The 22,947-nt window shown below is 43.3% G+C and overlaps 1 protein-coding gene across 1 annotated transcript in view; it reads right to left on the bottom strand.

Moving 5' to 3' along the window:
- RDH8 (retinol dehydrogenase 8) overlaps positions 1-19,861 on the bottom strand; it is a 32,366-nt gene extending 12,505 nt beyond the window's left edge. Inside the window, exons 1-4 of the mRNA XM_044282806.1 lie at positions 19,731-19,861; positions 7,566-7,727; positions 7,285-7,464; positions 300-393 (exon numbers count right to left, since the gene is read on the bottom strand). Coding sequence (XP_044138741.1) covers positions 300-393; positions 7,285-7,464; positions 7,566-7,727; positions 19,731-19,836 — 542 coding nt within the window. The 5' untranslated portion in view covers positions 19,837-19,861. The remainder of the gene's footprint in view (positions 1-299; positions 394-7,284; positions 7,465-7,565; positions 7,728-19,730) is intronic.
- Between the last annotated feature and the right edge of the window lie 3,086 nt (positions 19,862-22,947).

Here is a 22,947-nt window from a genome sequence, read left to right on the forward strand (position 1 = left end):
CGAGGGAAGAAAAAAACATTTGGAGACACCTTTGGAGCCAATCACTTGCCACTAGGGTCTAGGTTTATTTGAATCAAAAGCTATTAGACTTTATTGATTTTATGGGTGGTTGGGCCTTGAGAATATCCTCTGCTGGGCAAAAGGAACCACAGTCTGACACTGGGACCACCTCTTCAAATAGGATCCTCAAGCGGGACCACCTCTTCAAACAGGTTCCTCAAGCAGATGGAAACTTGCTCATCTCTCCATGGAAAAAATATGTGGTTAATGAGAAACTGAGATTTTTTTTCTATACTTACAAGATATTAAACTTTAAGAGTTGAACGGCCAGACTTTCACAGAATCCTTCAATTGCAAATTTTGAAGCTGCATAGACGTCATTAAAAACAATGCCTGTGTAATAAAAAAAAGTCCAGAGAAAACATTAAAACCTCACATTTACATAAAACTCCAAACTATATTACTGGGCATCACAAGTATTGCTAATGTCCCATATATAGTATATCAAAGGGGTGGTTTCCACTTTAGAAATAGTTTTTGTTAGAAGTATTCTCTGACAGTAAGCTCATGGGGTGCTGGGACCTCCAGTCATTGCCTTTCAGTTAACCAATAGGGTCACTGTAAGAAGGTGGAATGAAGACTTGTGTTAACACACAGCAGACGTCTGAACAAGATGAGCTGCAATGTGAAGCCTACGAACAGAGAATTCAAGGGCAGAATCAGTTTAACGCTCCTCATTTGTGTCCCTTTTGGGTGAAATGGGTCGTCCTATCCGGGACATCTATGGAATATTGCTAGGATATATCAAAAATGTCGGATAGCTGTATCACATCTGGGACTTGCTTCTATCTCCAGAGCAAGGCCCATGAAGTGAATGCAAAACATATGGCATGCCATGCATAGGTGGCATCCTCTATGGGACTAACGAAAATAGCCGAGCAAGGGTTTGGTTATTTTCAAAACTTTCATTGTGTGAATGGAGGGTGGCCACGTATGCGTGACATGCTTTCCCTTCACTTTGGTGTTCCATTCTGGAGACACCTATCTGACATTTATGGTACATCCTAGTGATAGGCCATGAATGTCTGAGATGGGACAACCTCTTTGACTTTAAACTGAGAGGAAGAAAATTAACTTCAAGGTTAATGAAACATGAGGCTCTGCCTTCTACATAGAACATATAGAAATAAGTAGGAGGATATACTTATAGTTCAGATCTCCAACCTAATCGGCTTTGATACCATCTACAAGGTGGAAATGAGTCAAAGAGAGACTTTGTTAAACATTTTGTCTAGTTTAGAAAGTTCATTTTCATAAACCCCTTTCATATACCCATGCTCCTCATATCTAGGCCAGAGTGGAGAGTGGATACAAATAGAGCTTCTGACTGTGGAGGACCTTCCTGTCCTGGATTACAAAGGTATGCCATTGATTTGATTCAGTGCTTCTTTTACCTTGTGGTGGCACTGCATGGAAACTGACCACTTGCTGCCAGGTTTTCTCACATGTTACAACTGATCACTGAGGGATCCTGCAGAGCGGAACTGCAGGATTATTTAATTGCTAAGGGACCCTTATAACAAAAAAATTGGAATTTCCAGAGTGGAGACTACCTTTAAACAAATACAATAAATTTAGCATACGCAAAGCTATCAGTAACCTCAGTTATCATAACCTCAGTCCTAACCTCCACCCAAGCCACCCTGAAGAGAGAGGAAAATAGGCATAAATATAATTACACATGAGTTTTAGGATTTTTACCCGTTCTACACTTGCTTCTTATCTTACTTCACCTTCCCTTACTGTGACAGTATCTGCTCTATATGGGACAGTATCTACATGGAAGAAATATTTTTGTGATTGTCTTGATATTGCGAAATTCCTTTCATTTGTGGTTATAGGTCACTGCATGTTACTCCATGCTGTTGATGTAGGAACCTTATTAAACATTCACAATCTAAGGATAAATATCTTAGAGTTGGTACCTCTGTTTCGTATGCATCACTTAGCATTCTAGGTACCTCAGCCCAGTATTGATGGAGCCTTGGACATCTCCAGAGGAGGGATACTAAATCCACAGACCCTTGAAGGCACTTAGGACAATTAACAGAGGATATTTCCTGGATTTTAAAAATAAATTTGGGCATAAAATTTAACCTTTGGATGGTGTGCCAATATAACTTGATCCAGGAGGCATTAGAAGATACTTCGCTGATGCTGCTAAAGACTTTATCCCAACTAACCAGTACTGAATGGACGAGATCCCTTTGACACCTTTTACAAGACTGAAAAACAACCCCCATAGATCTACGATGTATTAACAATGAATATACCTTAAAGAGGACCTTTCATGGGTCTGGACATTGTTAACTAAGTAGCAGGACATGTAGAGCGGCGCCCAGGGATCTCCCTGGACTTACTATTATATCTGGGCGCCGCTTTGTTCGCCCGCTGCGGCCCCCGTTACCGTCTCCTGCGCTGTATGCTAATTACTACTATCGGAACGTCGGGGAGGAGACATCAGCTTTTCTCCCTGGGCGTTCCTTCTCCCTGGCTGTAGCGCTGTCCAATCGCAGCGCAGAGAGTCACAGCCAGGGAGAAGGTGCAGTTCAGGGATCCTCGTCCCTGGAAGTAGGGTTCCTACCCTATTACATGTAGCTCAAAATAACCTCAATGACATAAGTAAATCTTCTTGAATAGTGATTTTTAATTATTATGCGGCTTAGATGTGACGTTTCGGCCAACACGGCCGTTTTCAAACTGAAGTACAAACAAAAAGAAGTATATACAGTAAATAACAATTTGATCCATCACGACAAATATGGTATACATTAGGTGGTTATGTGGAAAGAGATATATCATTCATATCTATGGCATTTTCCGCGGAAGTCCATGTATTTCTATTCCATGCAAAGAGTGATATGAACATAATACAATTAATGTAGCATCTAACACGTAATATAACAGAAGCATTGTGGCATAACAACATGATGTCACATGGCGGAAATCCACGACACATAAAGCATACAATCGTATGAAGGTAGAGGTCCACCATAATATCACTGGTGTACAGGACGTGCATCCAAAGCTGTCCCAAAGCGAGTACTGAGTCATCCTAGTTAAGAAAGCTGTGGAGGGGCAGAAACAACAGGGACACTCACAGGGGGATGAACAGATCCTGTTTACCTCACGGGGATAAGATAACTTAAGAGACCTGGACTACTGGCCTACCTGGTGCCGCTCTGTAAGGAACTTGGAAGGCAATGGCTTGGTCTCACCAAATGTGCTGCTGCACTACCGGAGGATGCCATGTTTTGACCGGTGTGGCCGGCGTCTTATGAGGCTTGTGCGCTAAACAGTGGCTGTCACGTGCGCATGCGCCAAGCGCTTGTCAGACCTCAGTGTGAGGTCTTTAGCATGGAAGACATCCGGCCAGAGCGATAGTCTCGCGAGACTACGCTTCCGTGGTGTGACTTTTAAATGTGTGCATGACAATCGAGGCAGCAACAGTGAAGGTCCGCAAAAACGGGGTCCGTAGGTCCGTGATCCGTGACCGTTTTTTCGTCCGTGGGTCTTCCTTGATTTTTGGAGGATCCACGGACATATAAAAAAATGTCATTGTCAGCCAAATGGATCCATCCTGAATTACAATGCAAGTCAATGGGGACTCATCCGTTTGACATTGACACAATATGGTGCAATTGCAAACTGATCCGTCCCCCATTGACTTTCAATGTAAAGTCAGGAGTCCCTTTTATACCATCGGATCAGAGTTTTCTCCAATCCGATGGTATATTTTAACTTGAAGCGTCCCCATTACCATGGGAACGCCTCTATGTTAGAATATACCATCGGATTTGAGTTTGATCGTGGAACTCAGATCCGACAGTATATTCTAACACAGAGGCGTTCCCATGGTGATGGGGACGCTTCAGGTTAGAATATACTAAAAGAACAGTGTACATGACTGCCCCCTGCTGCCTGGCAGGTGCTGCCAGGCAGCAGGGGGCATACCCCCCCTCCCCCCCTGTATTTAACACATTGGTGGCCAGTGCGGCCGGCCCCCCCCCTCCCCTGTAGTTAACTCATTGGTGGCCAGTGTGGCCGGCCCCCCCTCCCCTGTAGTTAACTCATTGGTGGCCAGTGGGCCCCCCTCCTAATTAAAATCTCCCCCCCCCCATCATTGGTGGCAGCGGAGAGTACCGATCGGAGTCCCAGTTTAATCGCTGGGGCTCCGATCGGTAACCATGGCATCCAGGACGCTACTGCAGTCCCGGTTGCCATGGTTACTTAGCAATTTGTAGAAGCATTATAAGAGGAGCTCCCGGCCGGACACAGACATCGCAGCTCGCAGGTAAGTATAATGCTTCTACAAATTGCTAAGTAACCATGGCAACCGGGACTGCAGTAGCGTCCTGGTTGCCATGGTTACCGATCGGAGCCCCAGCGATTAAAGGGACACTGACAGGCCCAATTAGCATATTTAGGTATATATATGTCAGTACAGGTCTTCTAAAGTCTATTAAAATCATCTAAGTATCCCCCCTGTCCACCTTATAAATACCGAAATATAAAGTTTTATAACCTGCTTGTCCGGTCACCAATCTGCCCAAGGGGCGGCGTTTCATGTCAAAATGCGCCCAGCCAGCCGCTCCCAACTGCCGTTCTGAAGCCCCGCCCAGCTCATCAATATTCACTTAGCTGGGCGGCGGCTACAACTCTCCCGACTCAAGTGCCCGGCGCATGCGCATAAAGCAGAGGCTGCAGCGCTCTGTACGCAGGCGCGATGTGACCCCGGCTGGGCGCATGCGCTGAAGATTGGATGGAGGACGTGCCCAGAGGATTGAATGGGCCATGCGCAGGATCGTGAGTCGGGAGAGTTGTAGCCGCCGCCCAGTGAAGTGAATATTGATGAGCTGGGCGGGGCTTCAGAACGGCAGTTGGGAGCGGCTGGCTGGGCGCACTTTGACATGAAACGCCGCCCCTTGGGCAGATTGGTGACCGGACAAGCAGGTTATAAAACTTTATATTTCGGTATTTATAAGGTGGACAGGGGGGCTACTTAGATCATTTTAATAGACTTTAGAAGACCTGTACTGACATATATATACCTAAATATGCTAATTGGGCCTGTCAGTGTCCCTTTAAACTGGGACTCCGATCGGTACTCTCCGCTGCCACCATCGATAGGGGGGGAGATTTTAATTAGGAGGGGGAGGGAGGGGGGGGGGGCCCACTGGCCACCAATGAGTTAACTACAGGGGAGGGAGGGGGGGCCGGCCGCACTGGCCACCAATGAGTTAAATACAGGGGGGGGGGGGGGGGGTCTGCCAGGCAGCAGGGGGCAGTCATGTACACAGTTCTTTTAGCATATTCTAACCTGAAGCGTCCCCATCACCATGGGAATGCCTCTGTGTTAGAATATACTGTCGGATCTGAGTTTGTCTATGTAAAAGTAGCCTACGGCCACGGACCACAGACGCAGATGCCAATCTTGTGTGCATCCGTGTTTTTTCATGGACCCATTGACTTGAATGGGTCAGTGAACCGTTGTCCGTCAAAAAAATAGGACAGGTCATATTTTTTTGACGGACAGGAAACATAGATCACGGATGCGGCTGCAAAACGGTGCATTTTCTGATTTTTCCACGGACCCATTGAAAGTCAATGGGTCCGCGAAAAAAAACGGAAAACGGCACAACGGCCACGGATGCACACAACGGTCGTGTGCATGAGGCCAAAGAGGGATAATACAGTACAGCGAGAGTGAATAGAGAGAAAAGGAAGTTAGAAGGTAGATTGTCGGAGGGGATGAGACAGATCAGGCGTATAGAGAGGACAATGTTGAAAGACAACAAAAATGAACCAAAAGTTAAATGAAAAAAAGAAGTAATGATAATTAGCAAGAAAACAGAAAGTCCAAATAAAAGAGCTGAAAAAAGTGGGCAACTCAGGACAAACGAATTAAGGAAAAAGAGAGAATTAAGGGAAAAAAGGTGAAGCATGGAATTAAATAAAAGAAAGGTGGAAAAAATGGGAAAAAAATGATTTATTTTTCAAAAGGAACATGAAAAAGTGAAAAAGGGGTTAGATGCTACATTAATTGTATTATGTTCATATCACTCTTTGCATGGAATAGAAATACATGGACTTCCACAGAAAATGCCATAGAGATGAATGATATATCTCTTTCCACATAACCACCTAATGTATACCATGTTTGTCGTGATGGATCAAATTGTTATTTACTGTATATACTTCTTTTTGTTTGTACTTTTCAGTTTGAAAACGGCCGTGTTGGCCGAAACGTCACATCTAAGCCGCATAATAATTTAAAATCACTATTCAAGAAGATTCACTTATGTCACTGGAGTTATTTGGAGCTATCATCAGGGTATCGACAGGATTGAAGCAGAAGGATGGTGGTCAGTAAAGGTTTGAATGTGTTCAAAAGCATGTCTTAGTTATATGGACTAACAGCATGACTGCTTAGCCACGACTTGTCCTTGGTGCACAGTAGACCCCCAGTTGTCATCAACCTAAAGGTGGCCACACACATTAGACAAATGTTTTCTGAACCTCTTATGGCGTGCAAGCCACCAGGGTTGTAAGGCCACTTCCACACAGTGTTTTGCATCGATATTTGTAAGCCAAAACCAGGAGTGGCACCTCTTCTGTAGTTTGAGTCCATCCCTGGTTTTGACTAGCAAATATTGAAAAATGATGGCCAAATACTGACCACAATGTTTCTGTTCAAAGATTCTCTTGGGCGGGAAGTGACAGTGACACTACTTTAAAGAAAACAAGATGCCCAATATGAAAGTAGCCATAGACTGGCAGATGTCTTACTAATATCAATAGTCTTTGAGGGATCTATCTGTCCTCATACCCTAAGGCCTATTGCACACGAACGTTTTTTTTCCCATTTACTTTACGTTTTTTTGCGTTTCTTATACGGGCCGTATACGGAACCATTCATTTCAATGGATCCGCCAAAAAAGTGGAAGGTACTCTGTATGCCTTCTGTTTCCGTATTTATATTTTTCCGTTCCGTTCAAAGATAGAACATGTACTATTATTGTCCGCATAACGGACAAGGATAGGACTGTTCTATCAGGGGCCAGCTGTTCCATTCCGCCAAAAACGGAATGCACACGGATGTCATCAGTATTTTTTGCGGATCCGTTTTTTTGCGGACTGCAAAATACTGAAAAAGCCATACGGTCGTGTGCAAGAGGCCTAAGAGAAATAACATATAAAGTATACTAAATACCCATATCTCACCTTGTAACCCCATGACGCTGCTTATAACCACAATGTGACCACTTCTTCTCTTCTTCATGGCAGGGAGCAGTTCTTTGATCAAGTGCACCACCCCAAAAAAGTTTGTCTCAAAGACTTTCCTCATGTCGTCCATTGAGATGCTTTCAAGGGGACCAGCCTGGCCTACACCAGCGTTGTTCACTGGGAATCAACAATGTACATCATATTACAAGAGTTATAACAAACTTCATTCCTTATTAACAGCAAACTAAATGTGTAACTCAACCATGTTGATCGCTTACCAAGGATGTCCACTGTCTGACCAGGCAGCTCTGCTATGCATTTCTTCACTGACTCTTCATTGGTTACATCCAGCTGTCTGATTACCAGGGTCTTATTGAAGGACTCTCCAGCTTCTGCTTCCAACTTTGCACTCTTCTTGGGGTCTCTCATAGTGGCAATCACTGTTGATAGAGCAAGAGCTTGAGTTCACCATGGAATGTGTTTCTCCAATAAATAAGCAGACTATCAAACTTTGTGATTTTTTTTTATTCATATATTAAGAACGAGGCAGTGATGACACAAAGGTCTCTGGCAATCTCTGATTTTTGACCAGATATGAGAATGAAGTATTGAGGCACTCAGGTTCTTTTTGCAATTTAAATGAAATTTATTTCATGAATTAATCTCTGCATCATCCATTCGCCCGTGGTATATATAGGAGCATTAAACAACAGAATATTTCTGACCAAACGTTTCGGTCACGGTGGACCTTCGTCAGTGGTCATATTATCTGGAATAATATTGGATACATGTTCAGGGTTATTCGGATGGCAGAGATAACGTTACATCATCATAGTGAAACAAAAATCAATGTCAATATATACAAGTCAAATTGAACACGGTTGTAGCAGCAAGAGAAATGGTGTCCAATAACGTAATAAATATTCAAATACATAGACGCAAATACGATGGGTCCGTGGCGTATGGTTTATAAAGGTAAAAAATAGTAAAGTACCAGTGTAATAATAGTGGAAGTGACAGGGTTCAAATTGGTACATGGTATATTGTATACTGTGGTATCACACGTGTATCACCGAGTATTACTGGTATATGCTGAATCGAGGACATATTCTATAGTCGGATATGGGGGAGTCACTGTACGACTATGCCATTGGTATAATAATTTTGTTTGAAAAATGCATAAATCCTCTATGTAGCATATCACAGAGTACTCAGGCCGTGCGGTATTTACATTTGGTATATATCAGGTATCACCTATAACATTACTGTGGTATCACACGTGTATCACCGAGTATTACTGGTATATGCTGAATCGAGGACATATTCTATAGTCGGATATGGGGGAGTCACTGTACGACTATGCCATTGGTATAATAAAATGTAAATACCGCACGGCCTGAGTACTCTGTGATATGCTACATAGAGGATTTATGCATTTTTCAAACAAAATTATTATACCAATGGCATAGTCGTACAGTGACTCCCCCATATCCGACTATAGAATATGTCCTCGATTCAGCATATACCAGTAATACTCGGTGATACACGTGTGATACCACAGTAATGTTATAGGTGATACCTGATATATACCAAACGCAAATACCGCACGGCCTGAGTACTCTGTGATATGCTACATAGAGGATTTATGCTTTTTTCAAACAAAATTATTATACCAATGGCATAGTCGTACAGTGACTCCCCCATATCCGACTATAGAATATGTCCTCGATTCAGCATATACCAGTAATACTCGGTGATACACGTGTGATACCACAGTATACAATATACCATGTACCAATTTGAACCCTGTCACTTCCACTATTATTACACTGGTACTTTACTATTTTTTACTATTTTTTACCTTTATAAACCATACGCCACGGACCCATCGTATTTGCGTCTATATGTATTTGAATATTTATTACGTTATTGGACACCATTTCTCTTGCTGCTACAACCGTGTTCAATTTGACTTGTATATATTGACATTGATTTTTGTTTCACTATGATGATGTAACGTTATCTCTGCCATCCGAATAACCCTGAACATGTATCCAATATTATTCCAGATAATATGACCACTGACGAAGGTCCACCGTGACCGAAACGTTTGGTCAGAAATATTCTGTTGTTTAATGCTCCTATATATACCACGGGCGAATGGATGATGCAGAGATTAATTCATGAAATAAATTTCATTTAAATTGCAAAAAGAACCTGAGTGCCTCAATACTTCATTCTCATGATAAATGGCTTAATAAGCCCTTGATTGGCACCGGTGACACACTTGAATAGAGTACGGTTCCTCACTGTATTATAAGTTTTGACCAGATATGACTGGATTGTTCCTGTATGTCTAGTGGATGTATATTATCGCGGCCTTGCTTATTTGGCCTAAGCCTTCCAGAAAACAAGATGCCCTCAATACTAAGGTATGTCTCATTACGCGGTTCCCATGCTATTGGAACCTCCCTACGGCAAATTTCTTTCTTTATGGCAGTCTCTATATTTCTTTGGTGCTGCATGGAATGTATATATATATATATATATATATATATATCTATCAAAAACAGGACTTCTATTCTTAGAGACTTACTAATACTTCTTATACCCCGCAGGTCTGACTATATGTAGCAGGAATCTTCTGAAACTTGTGTTACACTGTGACCTCACCTAGACCTATGATTTTACGCATATACCTACCTTTTTTGCTACTAATCTCTTTGAGACTCTAGATATACCGACAGATCTCCTCTGTCCATTATATTCTATACTCTGTGTACTAAATCTAATATCCGATTTGCACTTCGTACCTTGACATATATTATTAATATCTAGGAATATTATTTTCCTATGTATGTATCCTCATATGTACCATATTTCCTATTTTGCCTCAGGCCGTGAACAAGGTCTTGTGATAAGACCGAAACGTTGGCCAGTATTAATTATTACTTCCTGGATGGATAATAAAGAAGCATTATTAATTCAACTATTAAATGAGTGCTGTGGTCATTCCCATTATACTATTACCACAATTACCGCTGAGCACCGTAACAAGAAATAGAGGAGTGCCGTCCAAATATATTTTTAGTTGATGTGTAGTGCCCTGGAGCAAGGGTACTTTGGAGTTGGGACCTTTGTGGATATTTGTCCCATTGGTACTATAGAAAACCTCCAACACCCTACTTTATTGCACATTGAAGAGTTAACTTGCACCATGATTTATGCCATTGTTTACACTTATATTGTCTTGTGTTGTTGAACTGCATTGTATATGTTTATTGTGATATATCCTGTTCATTCTCACTGTTATTGTACAGTATTTGCACTGCACTGCAGGAAGAGTTAATACACAGCCAGCTAATACTGAGAGACTTTGGGACTTTCTACCTATGCACTGAGAAGCTAGTCATTTTCCACACTTACTATAAGAGAATATGCAGAACTAGGTTTTGGAGGGAAAACCAGACACAGTGACCTTTTGACTGTCTAGTTAAGCTATATAGACTGTTGTTTATTTCAGAAAATTGCTTATTCATTTCCATTGACTTGTACTGAGGCTCAATACAAGTTTATGGCAGATGGAAATTGCAACATTGTTTCTGTTAGGCATTGTTTCTCCAATAGAAGGTTCTGAATCAGTTAGAAACGGTATAAAAGGAAAGTAGTCAGAGCCCCTAGTTGTCTGCAAATAGGGACCAGTGTTCAGTAGGAGGGGCTCTGCCAGACTTCACCAGTAACCAGAAGAAGATGTTGAGATGGGGATACTCTGCCACAGTCCCTGGGTCACTAGCCCTTTGATCAGTGATGCAGCCATCTCAGGCCTTTTCTCAGCACGGAACCTTCTTCTACCAGAGGGGAGACTGGACAAGCCAGTTAACTGCATTGCCTGTATTGTTTTTCACTTGAGTTCCTCCAGTAAAGAACACTGGTTAACTGCAAACCCTGACTCTCTGGACTTATTTCCCATTGGGGTGCACCACGCCTTATCATCCTCTCTGTAGAGCAGCAAAATGTGATAACACCTCAATGGTGTCCGGGGGAGCTAGCGTAGTGTTGGAGCCACCCCAAACCCAGCCTCTGTAGCTGTGTGAAAAGTACACGGATGGTGGGAGGGATGAAGGTGTCCTTTGTGACATGACCCAACTGATCTCCTTAGTCCAGGTCTGATCCCTTCTTGGCTATGAAACCTTATCATAGCGTTAAGTATTACGCCATGCCAGAATTACGAATAAACAGTTATCACTTTAGATTACAAAACACTCCTCCTCATCCCCCGAGCTATCAGTGGGTATTAGTTGGCAGTCATATGGTACTTTAAGAGGCTTCATGATTGGAGGGAATGAGTCTTAAGAATAAGCAGATTTGCTTGGAGCAAAAGGTCAGTGTCTGAGACTGAGTATTTTTATTACGAAACCATGTTCCACTTCTCAAAAACAGCAATTGTCCTTAGTGTATATACACGAATAAATGTGATACCTGACTATATTACAGGCAAAGCTAGTGCAAGAATGAGGGAATGTGTTTTTAGGACCATTATGTTTAAAATTGGGGGTCCTCTCTAAGGAACTAAAATCTGATAAAAAATGTTAAAATGTCATCATGGCTGGTCACTGTTTACTTCGATGCAGTGGTGATGGGCTATATACCCACAAGACCACTACAGATAGTCACTGGCCTCATTTTTATTAAGATTTTTGGGGAGAATGGAAAAAAAAAACGGCAATTCTGCAATTTTTCGGGGTTTTGTTTTTTGGGTTTCAAATTTACGATACTCAAAGTGAGATATGACGTTACCTTTATTCTATACCATTAAAGTGATACCAAGTTTCTATTTTTTTATGCATCTACTTTTTAATTTTTGCACCATAAAAACATAAAATAAAGTTTTGAGGTTTTTTGGGACCCATATTCTGAGAGCCATAGCTTTCTATTTTTCCGTTCGATGGAGCTGTGTGAGGGTTTTTGTTTTTTATCGGATGAGTTGATGTTTCTAACGGTATCATTTTGGGGTACATACAACTTTTTGATTATTTTTCAGTGTTCTTCTGCAGTGATGGCCAGTTCGCCGTGTTCGCCCGCGAACACATGCGAGCCGCCATCATAACTCACAAGTTCGGTGATGCACAGGTAAGTCCTTACCTGTGCCTGTGCACGAGCCGGTCTGAAACAAATGCGGTCTCCGGGTGCAGGCAGTTCCGAGAACAGCCCGATGAAGGCCCCCGGCGGCTGTTCTCGGAACTGCCTGCTCCAAGTGACCGCATTTCATTTCAGACCGGCTCGCGCACAGGCACAGGTAAGGACTTACCTGTGCATCATTGGACTTGTGAGTTAAGATAGCAGCCCGCATGTGTTTGCGGGCGAACACGGCGAACTGGCCATCACTGTTCTTCTGTCAATAGCTGCAGTAACCAGACATGGCCACTACAAGGTGTACGGCGCTGTGCTGTTCTAGTGCCTGGTTCAGGAGCAGAGTTGCTCCTGCTAACAGCTGATCGGTGAAAGTGCCAACCAGGAGTTGAATACCTGACGATTACCTATTTCAGAAGGCTGTTGCCACACATAGTTTTGTTTTTGGTGTTTTTGAGAGGGTTTGTGGTTTTGGTGCTTTTTCTTTTACTGGCCTTTTTTGCAGTGTTCTTTTGGTCAAAAAGCACCAGTTCCAGACGTTACAATGAAGTCTACAGGAAATATTAAACACGGCACACCTTGAGGTGTGATATTTTTGGGTCATAGTTGTCTTTTGAAATCGCCAAATGCTCTAGATCTGGTGATTGTTTTCCTGTCATTGCCTGGCATTTTTGTCCCCCAGACCTCCATTGTTATTTTGTGCCCAGCATGAAGAAACACAGGTGTCTTTGCATGGTGTTTTTTGTATGAATGTATTTTCTCCATGCTGCTCTACAGAGGAAGTGACATTATGGAGGACACAAAAAAATACTATCAAAAGAATGGTGGTAAAACACACTATATGGGCAACAATTCCTACAAAAGCCAATAAAAAAACACTGATCAAGTCTGAATACAGATACAGAATTCAATGAATCAGTCAGCTGTCTGTGGAGAACATGGACAGCACACGGATGTGAATCCATGATGGGTGAGCAAGATCCAAGGCCTTATTCCCACGTCTGTGTTTTTGATCAGTGTTTTTTGCATCAGTGATTATTATACAAAACCAAGAGTGGATCTTCCCACAGGATACGGTATAATGAAAAGATTTGGTCTGGCTCCTGGATTTGTCCATTTACACAAACGTAAGGGCTCAGTGCTGCGGAACGCAATGCATGGGCAGTGGCCATGTGAATCCTGTATTGCGGTTCGGACACATTGACTTGAATGGGTCCGTGATCCACAAAATACGGCAAAAGATAGGACATGTCCTATTTTTTGCAGTGCGAAGGCACAGACTCGAAAGCCCATGGAAGCACATCTGTGCTTCTGATCCATGGAGTGCACACAGCCCGTGCCCTTACGGTTGTGTGAATGGACCTTTATGGAAATCACTGACCAAAGCACTGATGAGTGAATAAGGTCTAATGGCTCAGTCACATGTCAGTGTTCGGTCAGTGATTTCACTGAGTGATTCTGAGCCAAAACCAGGTGCGGCTCTAAACACAGAGCAGGTGCTGATCTTTCCCTTATACCTTATCTCTGTGAAGGCTCCAATTCTGGTTTTGGCTCACAATCACTGAGGGAAATCACTGACCAAAACACTGATGAGTGAATAAGGTCTAATGGCTCATTCACACGTCAGTGTTCGGTCAGTGATTTCCCTGAGTGATTCTGAGCCAAAAACAGGTGCGGTTCTAAACACAGAGCAGGTGCAGATCTTTCCCTTATACCTTATCTCTGTGAGGCTGGGTTGACACCTGAGCGTATTCGATAAGCGCTGTTTACAGGTGTTTTTATCGGGCATTTTTGAGGCGTATTTTGGGGCGTTTTTGTATTTTGGAAACGCGCGTTGTACGTGCGTTCTTGCTATTGACCACATGGAAAAACAGAGGTGTTACGCGCGACAATACGGCCCAAAGAAGCTCCTGTACTTCTTGGGGCGTAGGGCGCTTTACAGCGCGTTCGTACGTGCTGCAAAACGCTCAGTTGAGAACCATTCCCATAGGGAATCATTGGTTTTTGCCTGTTGAGCGTTTTACAGCGCGTAGGAACGCGCTGTAAAACGCTCAGGTGTGAACCCAGCCTGAAGGCTCCAATTCTGGTTTTGGCTCACAATCACTGAGGGAAATCACTGACCAAAACACTGACGTGTGAATGAGGTTTAAGGGTGGGGCCATATAGATGTCTAGGTGTTTCAATAGGGATTTAAAAAGATCGCCATCAACTTACCCAGGCCAACCCAGCAAGTTCATCTTATCAGCACAGGATGTTGAAAGAAATTTCTAAGAACCCCAGGATTTTATCAAGAGACCTAGAGGTAGCCTTTATCACCACTGATGTCAACATGCAGGAGTCTACTATTACAAGTCGAGCCTACACAAAGCAGATATAAATCACTCTGCACCTAAAATCCACTTGGAAAATACTTGGTACAGTATACACCTCCCACTATACAGTCGTGGCCAAAAGTTTTGAGAATGACACAAATATTAGTTTTCACAAAGTTTGCTGCTAAACTGCTTTTAGATCTTTGTTTCAGTTGTTTCTGTCATGTAGTGAAATATAATTACACGCACTTCATACGTTTCAAAGGCTTTTATCGACAATTACATGACATTTATGCAAAGAGTCAGTATTTGCAGTGTTGGCCCTTCTTTTTCAGGACCTCTGCAATTCGACTGGGCATGCTCTCAATCAACTTCTGGGCCAATTCCTGACTGATAGCAACCCATTCTTTCATAATCACTTATTGGAGTTTGTCAGAATAAGGCCTCATGCACACGGTCCGCAAAAACGGTTTCCGTCGTTCCGTGATCCGTGTCCGTTTTTTCTTCCGTGGGTCTTCCTTGATTTTTGGAGGATCCACGGACATGAAAAATGAAAAAAAAAATCAAAGTCAAGTTTGCCTTTGAAATGATAGGAAAAAACGGACACGAATCACGGACGCGGATGACAATCTTGTGTGCAGCCGTGATTTTTCACGGACCCATTGACTTGAATGGGTACGTGAACCGTTGTCCGTGAAAAAAATAGGACAGGTCATATTTTTTTCACGGACTGGAAACACGGATCACGGACGCGGATGCCAAACGGTGCATTTTCCGATTTTTGCACGGACCCATTGAAAGTCAATGGGTCCGCGGAAAAAAACTGAAAACGGAACAACGGCCGCGGATGCACACAACGGTCGTGTGCATGAGGCCTTAGTGGGTTTTTGTTTGTCCACCCGCCTCTTGAGGATTGACCACAAGTTGTCAATGGGATTAAGATCTGGGGAGTTTCCAGGCCATGGACCCAAAATGTCAACGTTTTGGTCCCCGAGCCACTTAGTTATCACTTTTGCCTTATGGCACGGTGCTCCATCGTGCTGGAAAATGCATTGTTCTTCACCAAACTGTTGTTGGATTGTTGGAAGAAGTTGCTGATGGAGGGTGTTTTGGTACCATTCTTTATTCATGGCTGTGTTTTTAGGCAAAATTGTGAGTGAGCCCACTCCCTTGGATGATAAGCAACCCCACACATGAATGGTCTCAGGATGCTTTACTGTTGGCATGACACAGGACTGATGGTAGCGCACGCCTTTTCTTCTCCGGACAAGACTTTTTCCTGATGCCCCAAACAATCGGAAAGAGGCTTCATCGGAGAATATGACTTTGCCCCAGTCCTCAGCAGTCCATTCACCATACTTTCTGCAGAAGATCAATCTGTCCCTGATGTTTTTTTTGGAGAGAAGTGGCTTCTTTGCTGCCCTTCTTGACACCAGGCCATCTTCCAAAAGTCTTCGCCTCACTGTGCGTGCAGATGCGCTCACACCTGCCTGCTGCTATTCCTGAGCAAGCTCTACACTGGTGGCACTCCGATCCCGCAGCTGAATCCTCTTTAGGAGACGATCCTGGCGCTTTCTGGACTTTCTTGGACGCCCTGAAGCCTTCTTAACAAGAATTGAACCTCTTTCCTTGAAGTTCTTGATGATCCTATAAATTGTTGATTGAGGTGCAATCTTAGTAGCCACAATATCCTTGCCTGTGAAGCCATTTTTATGCAACGCAATGATGGCTGCACACGTTTCTTTGCAGGTCACCATGGTTAACAATGGAAGAACAATGATTTCAAGCATCACCCTCCTTTTAACAGGTCAAGTCTGCCATTTTAACCCAATAAGCCTGACATAATGATCTCCAGCCTTGTGCTCGTCAACATTCTCACCTGAGTTAACAAGACGATTACTGAAATGATCTCAGCAGGTCCTTTAATGACAGCAATGAAATGCAGTGGAAAGTTTTTTGGGGGATTAAGTTAATTTTCATGGCAAAGAAGGACTATGCAATTCATCTGATCACTCTTCATAACATTCTGGAGTATATGCAAATTGCTATTATAAAAACTTAAGCAGCAACTTTTCCAATTTCCAATATTTATGTAATTCTCAAAACTTTTGGCCACGACTGTACACATCCCACAATAAATGCAGACAGCACACTGTGTTCTGACCGCATCCGTATGTCCGTTCCGCAGCCCCACAAATTAGATAGAACATGCCCTATTCTTGTCCGTTTTGTGAACACGAATAGGCATTGTTATAATTGGTCTGCAAAAAAAACAAAAAACGGATGCAACACGGACGTCATCCATATTTTTTAGCGGATCTGTGTTTTAGGACTGCAAAATACATACGGTTGTGTGAATGCACCCTTAGATAATTATAGACTGAAACCAACATTTTTGGAAAGACCACTGGCAATCTAACTCTACTTTCACACTGGCGTTTTGGCTTTCAGATCAGTTTTGCCCTAATACATTCTGAATGGAAAATGATCCGCTCAGAAAGCATCAGTTTGCCTCCGTTCCGCCTCCATTCCGCTTTGGAGGCGGACACCAAAACGCTGCTTGTAGCATTTTGGTGTCCTTCTGACGAAACTGAGCCAAACGGACCCGTTCTGACACACAATGTAAGTCAATGGGGACGGATCAATTTTCTATGACACAATCTGGCATTCAATGGTGTTCAAGATGCATCCTCCTTGGCTATGTTAAAGATAATACAAACGGATCCGTTCTGAACTGATGCAGATGTTTGTATTATCTGAACGGATCCGTCTGTGCAGATCCATGACGGATCCGCACCAAACCCGAGTGTGAAAGTAGCCTAATGTGTATGGGGAGTTCCAAGTCTTCCCAACTAGCCATGTCGGGGGAGAGAAGGATCGAGCATGTTGAATTTCAACACCTGCTCCTTTGTTCTCCCAGGAGATAAGACACGTCCGGCGGTGGCTTTCTACTTTCTCCCCTTCGGAAACCCATTCACTCTCAGTCGAACCAAACATGTTTATATGTATTGGGGAGATAACTCTTGAAGGCACCTTAAAACGTAATTAACTTCTGGTGCTCTAAGCAGATAAGACTAGAAGACATGTTTGTCAAAAACCAAAGCCTGTATTTAACCTGAAGAACTTGATCCTGTGGTTTGGGGCCACCATCATAGCATCCACAATGCATTCTTCATTGTACCAGAGGATGATCGGGGATAATATGACATGACAATGACTGGCAAAAAACATAATGCAGCGTCCCACTAGTGAACGTGGGCACTGCCAAGTTGTTGTATTGTATACTGCATATATTTGCTTCTTAAATCTCTGTTAACAGGCTGGTAGGGTGCACTAAATCACACCCACCACTAGATGGGGATAGCACTAGTATATACTGTATATACCTCAGTTCAGGCCTAGTTAGTGAGTTGAGAAGATGTAGAGTTGGAGTTCAGTGTGTGTGTGTTGAGGAGATGGAGTAGCTGGAGTGAGGAGCAGGGGGAAGGACAGAGGCCCCCTCCTCTCCGCTCTCTCTCTGAGGACCCACGGTCCAGAGGAGACAAGTGATCTTTCCCCAAGTTTTAAGCCAAGAAGTAAGGCTGAGGTGAGACCTCCTTCTGCAGTCTATCCCTCCAGGAGGACAAGTGGAAAATTGTGTTTTGACTGCAGAAAAGACAAAGGAAGATAACAGTCATCTTATTATGCTTATGGGCTCCTTTGATTTCGGTGTAGGACAATCTAGCTACAGGCAGCCTCACCGGTATATAGAAGACAGAAAGGCCAATCTGTTATGTCACTTATGTGGAATGAAGGATCAGAAACCACCGTTACTGGGATTAGAATAAAGCAAGGAGCTAGATACCAGCCAACTGAACTTTAATCTGAAGTTTCTTATCTACAAAAAAGCCTGTTACCTGGGATTACAATTTATTACCTCTGCATACAAGAGAGACTGTGATATCTGTGAATGTCACTGCTACTGAGAACCAGCGAAACAGTAAAAGTTGTGAGTTGGATTCAACTGCTGTCTTACTCCTTAATTCAACTACTACTCTCACCATTGTTGTACCATGACTGTACTGGCGTCACGACTAAAGGGACCTAGCCATAAGCACATAAAGCCAAGTTACCACCAAGGGCACCTCAGCCACCATCTGGCGTGTGTCCCTCATATCAGAGTGTGCCCCGGAGAATCCAGTGCTGTTCTCCCCTTCACTGCACTGCTGGCCCAGGGAGGCATCTGCTGACCGTGAGTACCCGATGAACTGTTGTACCCTTTCGGCCCACCGTGAACCTCACGTGTTCTCCCCTGCGGACCAGCATGTTTCATATAAAAATTGGTGTCACGAACAGGATTATATTCCTCGGCTCCCCATTGGTAACTGGATTTGTGCATCGCTGCATTTGCGTGCCCCCTTAATAAATTGGCGCTGTGAACAGGACTCAGTAACAAAATTGTGCGCCATAGTGAACTGCCTGATGTGAATAAGCCCCATCTATTTTGCTGTTTTATTGGGCCAAAGAATTGTTCTAAACGTTTAGCAAGTGCCTGACTGTCCTGTGCCGATCGTCTGCTACAAAACCACATCAATGAAATTAAGAAATTGTGGATTTTTCTTTAGTTACCTGACAAAAAGCTGCATAGCAAAAAGTGTGCAATATGTCTGCAGCTAGAAGTCACACGACAATGTTCTTTGGCTGGCGGCCCAAGTAAATTAGTATTTGGATCAGTGATTACAGGTCACATTTGAGTTATGGTTTGGGACCTGGGACTACACAGTATGAAAAACTGCACTAGTTATGCCCTTTTCATTAGAACTACTACATACTGTCACACAAGGTATAAATGGAAGAAAAAAATAATCAAATATGATAATAATATATAGGAAGCGATTAGGTTAAAGGCCACTTTAAATCTCCTTAACTACTCTCCGTTATTAGTGCTCACTGTCACCTCTGATAACATTTCTTTTGGACTCTATATAAGTTTTCATCAAGGTGTCCCCTTTAGTTTCCTACCATGGTAACGCTCCTTCGGGTCCTTCGCCAGCTGCACTGCAATCTTCAGGCCGATGCCTGATGAGCACCCTGTTATAAGGACGGTCTTCTTGCTGTCATTAGCCATTGTGCCTTGTTCTCAGTGCGCTGACAACCCTCCTCTGCAAGAGATCCCGGATTATCACAACACCACGTGACAGAGCATTTTCCAGATGACTGTCCCTTTTAACCTCTTCAATACCCCAAGGGTCAAAGGTCCCAACCACTTTCCTATGTTAAAGTATTATAATGTATCCTGCTGCTCTTCTTTCTCATCTATGTTCTTACCACTAATTAAATGTAAAATAATAGTCATGTTCTCTAGGTGGTATATTCTCTGCTGCTGGGACCCTCAGCAATCAGCTGAGATCTGTGGCAGTAGGTGTAGAGGGTCCTAAGTAGGGGATGGTGCTTCTTTTAATGGAGAAATATTAACTATTAGGGTCTTTGAAAATATGTTTCCTAAATGAGACAACCTCTTTAAGAACTTGTCCAGGTTGTTCCAGGTAGTCTCTGTAGAGGGGTTCCTACAGGTTCTCCTCTCCTTGATTGACAGCTTCCTGTTCTCCACGCATTCCATTTGCAATGAATTATTCTGTTAAGAACTTTGTTTCTTCCCAATTATGGCTCACTATACTGAAATCATTACCAGCATTTACTGTGAGCTGTAGAATGATAATAAAAAATTCAGACACAATGACCCACCCAGAGGTCAAAGTGTTTGATAGAGGGAGATGACTGCTTCAGTGGCTTTACCATGGCAGCCAACCCTAACCCTAAACTTGCCCGCCCTCATGTTCTAATGATTGGTGGGGTTGTCTGCACCTGGACCTCCATCGATCAAATCCTGAGGTTAGGTCATGGATATCTAAGTACTGGAAAACCCCTTTAAGGTTAAAATTCTTGGGTGGACCTGAAAAGCGATGGAACATCTGAAGAACAAGAGGCTCTAGATTAGGGTTTCTCAATTCTGGTCCTTGGGACCCACCTACCAGTCATGTTTTCAGGATTTCCATAGTATTGAGCAGGTGATATAATTAGTGTTCATGCATCAGGACTTACCACAGGTATTCATTTTGTGGGATATTCTCAAATCCTGACCGGTAAGTGGGTCCCAAGAAACCCTGTTCTAGATACTACTCACTGAATCCTCGCTGACTTTTCCTGTCTGTTGGAAAAAAGGGCAAAGGTAATTCATAAATATGGTGTTCAGGCTAAGGAACCTCTATTTTAATGTATATATGGTATGGTCCAAATCCTCTGCTTCCCTTTACACAGTACATGATAAATCTCTGGCTGTCTGCAGCCACCACTAGTGGGACCTCAGCGTGTATGGATTTATACAGTTGTTACAGGTATAAAATTCCTTATGCAGTGAGCTCCCCCTAATGGCAGCTGCAGGAAAATGGTATGACTATGCCAGAAAGCAGTAAAGGTTCAGCCGAGGGCTTCTCTCTCCTCACAAATCTGTCTCTGTTTTAGGAATGCACGGCGATCCATATCACCATTTCCATGCAGCGAACTATGCAATGTAAATGTTACTATAAGCCACACTTACTGTTAACAATGATCCCAAAAATTGCCATGTATGGATGATAAACCATGCTTATCTGAGTACTTCTCTCAAGCAGCCAGCAGATGGCAGCATGTGCCATGTTTTTGAATGTTTTTGTCCTTTTACCAAGATTCTGAGGATACTCCAGCAATCAAGTTCTGCTAGACATTCAGTAATGGGATATCAAATACTAACTTCATAAACTTTTTTTTTTATATATAACCAAACATAAAAATAGTAATTTACTATAAAATAGAATTCACATAGCATGCAGTTCTGCAAGCCTCCACCAGGGGGAGGACATGTTATTTATATTTCTCTTTCACTCAGAAAGAAAAAGTTGCCCAGCAGCACAGAGTATCTCCCTTGCGGATGAGCACGTTGCATATAAAAATTGGCGTCACGAACAGGATTATATTCCTCGGCTCCTCATTGATAACTGGATTTGTGCATCGCTGCATTTGTGTGCCCCCTTAATAAATTGGTGCTGTGAACAGGACTCAGTAACAAAATTGTGCGCCATAGTGAACTGCCTTATGTGAATAAGCCCCATCTATTTTGCTGTTTTATTGGGCCAAAGAATTGTTCTAAATGTTTAGCAAGTGCCTAACTGTCCTGTGCTGATCGTCTGCTACAAAACCACATCACTGAAATTAAGAAATTGTGGATTTTTCTTGTGTTAGTAACACTGCTTGCTTTATTTGAATGGACATTTGGTGCGTCCAAGATGGCCGCCTAAAGTGCTTACAAATTTCAACTGCGCCATCACTTTGTAGAAACTCCCTGTTTGCGCAAAGAAGTGGTTCACACCCCCTTCAGAGCGGGGAAACCTGAGCACCGCCCTTTCTTGAAAGCAAGACTCTGCCATTGGACAAAATGGGTGGAAGTCTGTGTGGATTGTCACTGTGCCCGCCTATTGGGTGCTTTGTTGAGGACTCAATCCAGTGTTGGTGTTCTAGTGTGCAGGAGACTGCAGAGCCGTCTCCAGTGTTGAGTCAGCCCCCGTGATTTTCCCAGTCACCAAAACAAATTGGGATACTGCCTATTAATACTCTTATTCCTTTGGAGACTCAACCTGACGAGGATAATGCACCAGCGCCACCGGTGCCCCTGCAAGAAATACCAGTGCCTAGTATTACAACTACTATTATCGCTACACCTGAGCCTCCAGATAAAAATATATTAAGTGACGCCCCTCCTGAGAGAGCGGGAAAGATATCTCTGCTAAGCCATCACCTCATTAGCAGGGTTTACAATATGAGCGCCGCCTCCCCTGTGCTGCCAAACCTGGGGGGCGTGCCAAAGGAAAGGTGGAGTCTATGCGATCAGTGGACGACTCTGCTAGATGTGTTCCTGCCTCCAGACATGCAAGGAGATGTTGTGCCTACTGATAGGGCAAGACAGCCAGAGCATGAGATGGGTGAGCCGCCAGCCTATACACCGGGATTGGAGCTGCCGCCCCGCCCATGGCCATGGTCAGGGCCTTGTCGTTTCCATCGCCCACGCGAGGGTTTCCTAAAACCAGACCCCCTATGGCCTGTCCTAATGGCTGAAATACATGAGGCTGCCATCCAGAAAACCACCCAGAAAAATAAATATTTTGAAGAAGTCGCCAAGACAATCCTTGAGGATCCCTGTGACTGT

This window comes from Bufo gargarizans, chromosome 2 (assembly GCF_014858855.1).
Source record: "Bufo gargarizans isolate SCDJY-AF-19 chromosome 2, ASM1485885v1, whole genome shotgun sequence".
Lineage (NCBI taxonomy): Eukaryota > Metazoa > Chordata > Amphibia > Anura > Bufonidae > Bufo > Bufo gargarizans.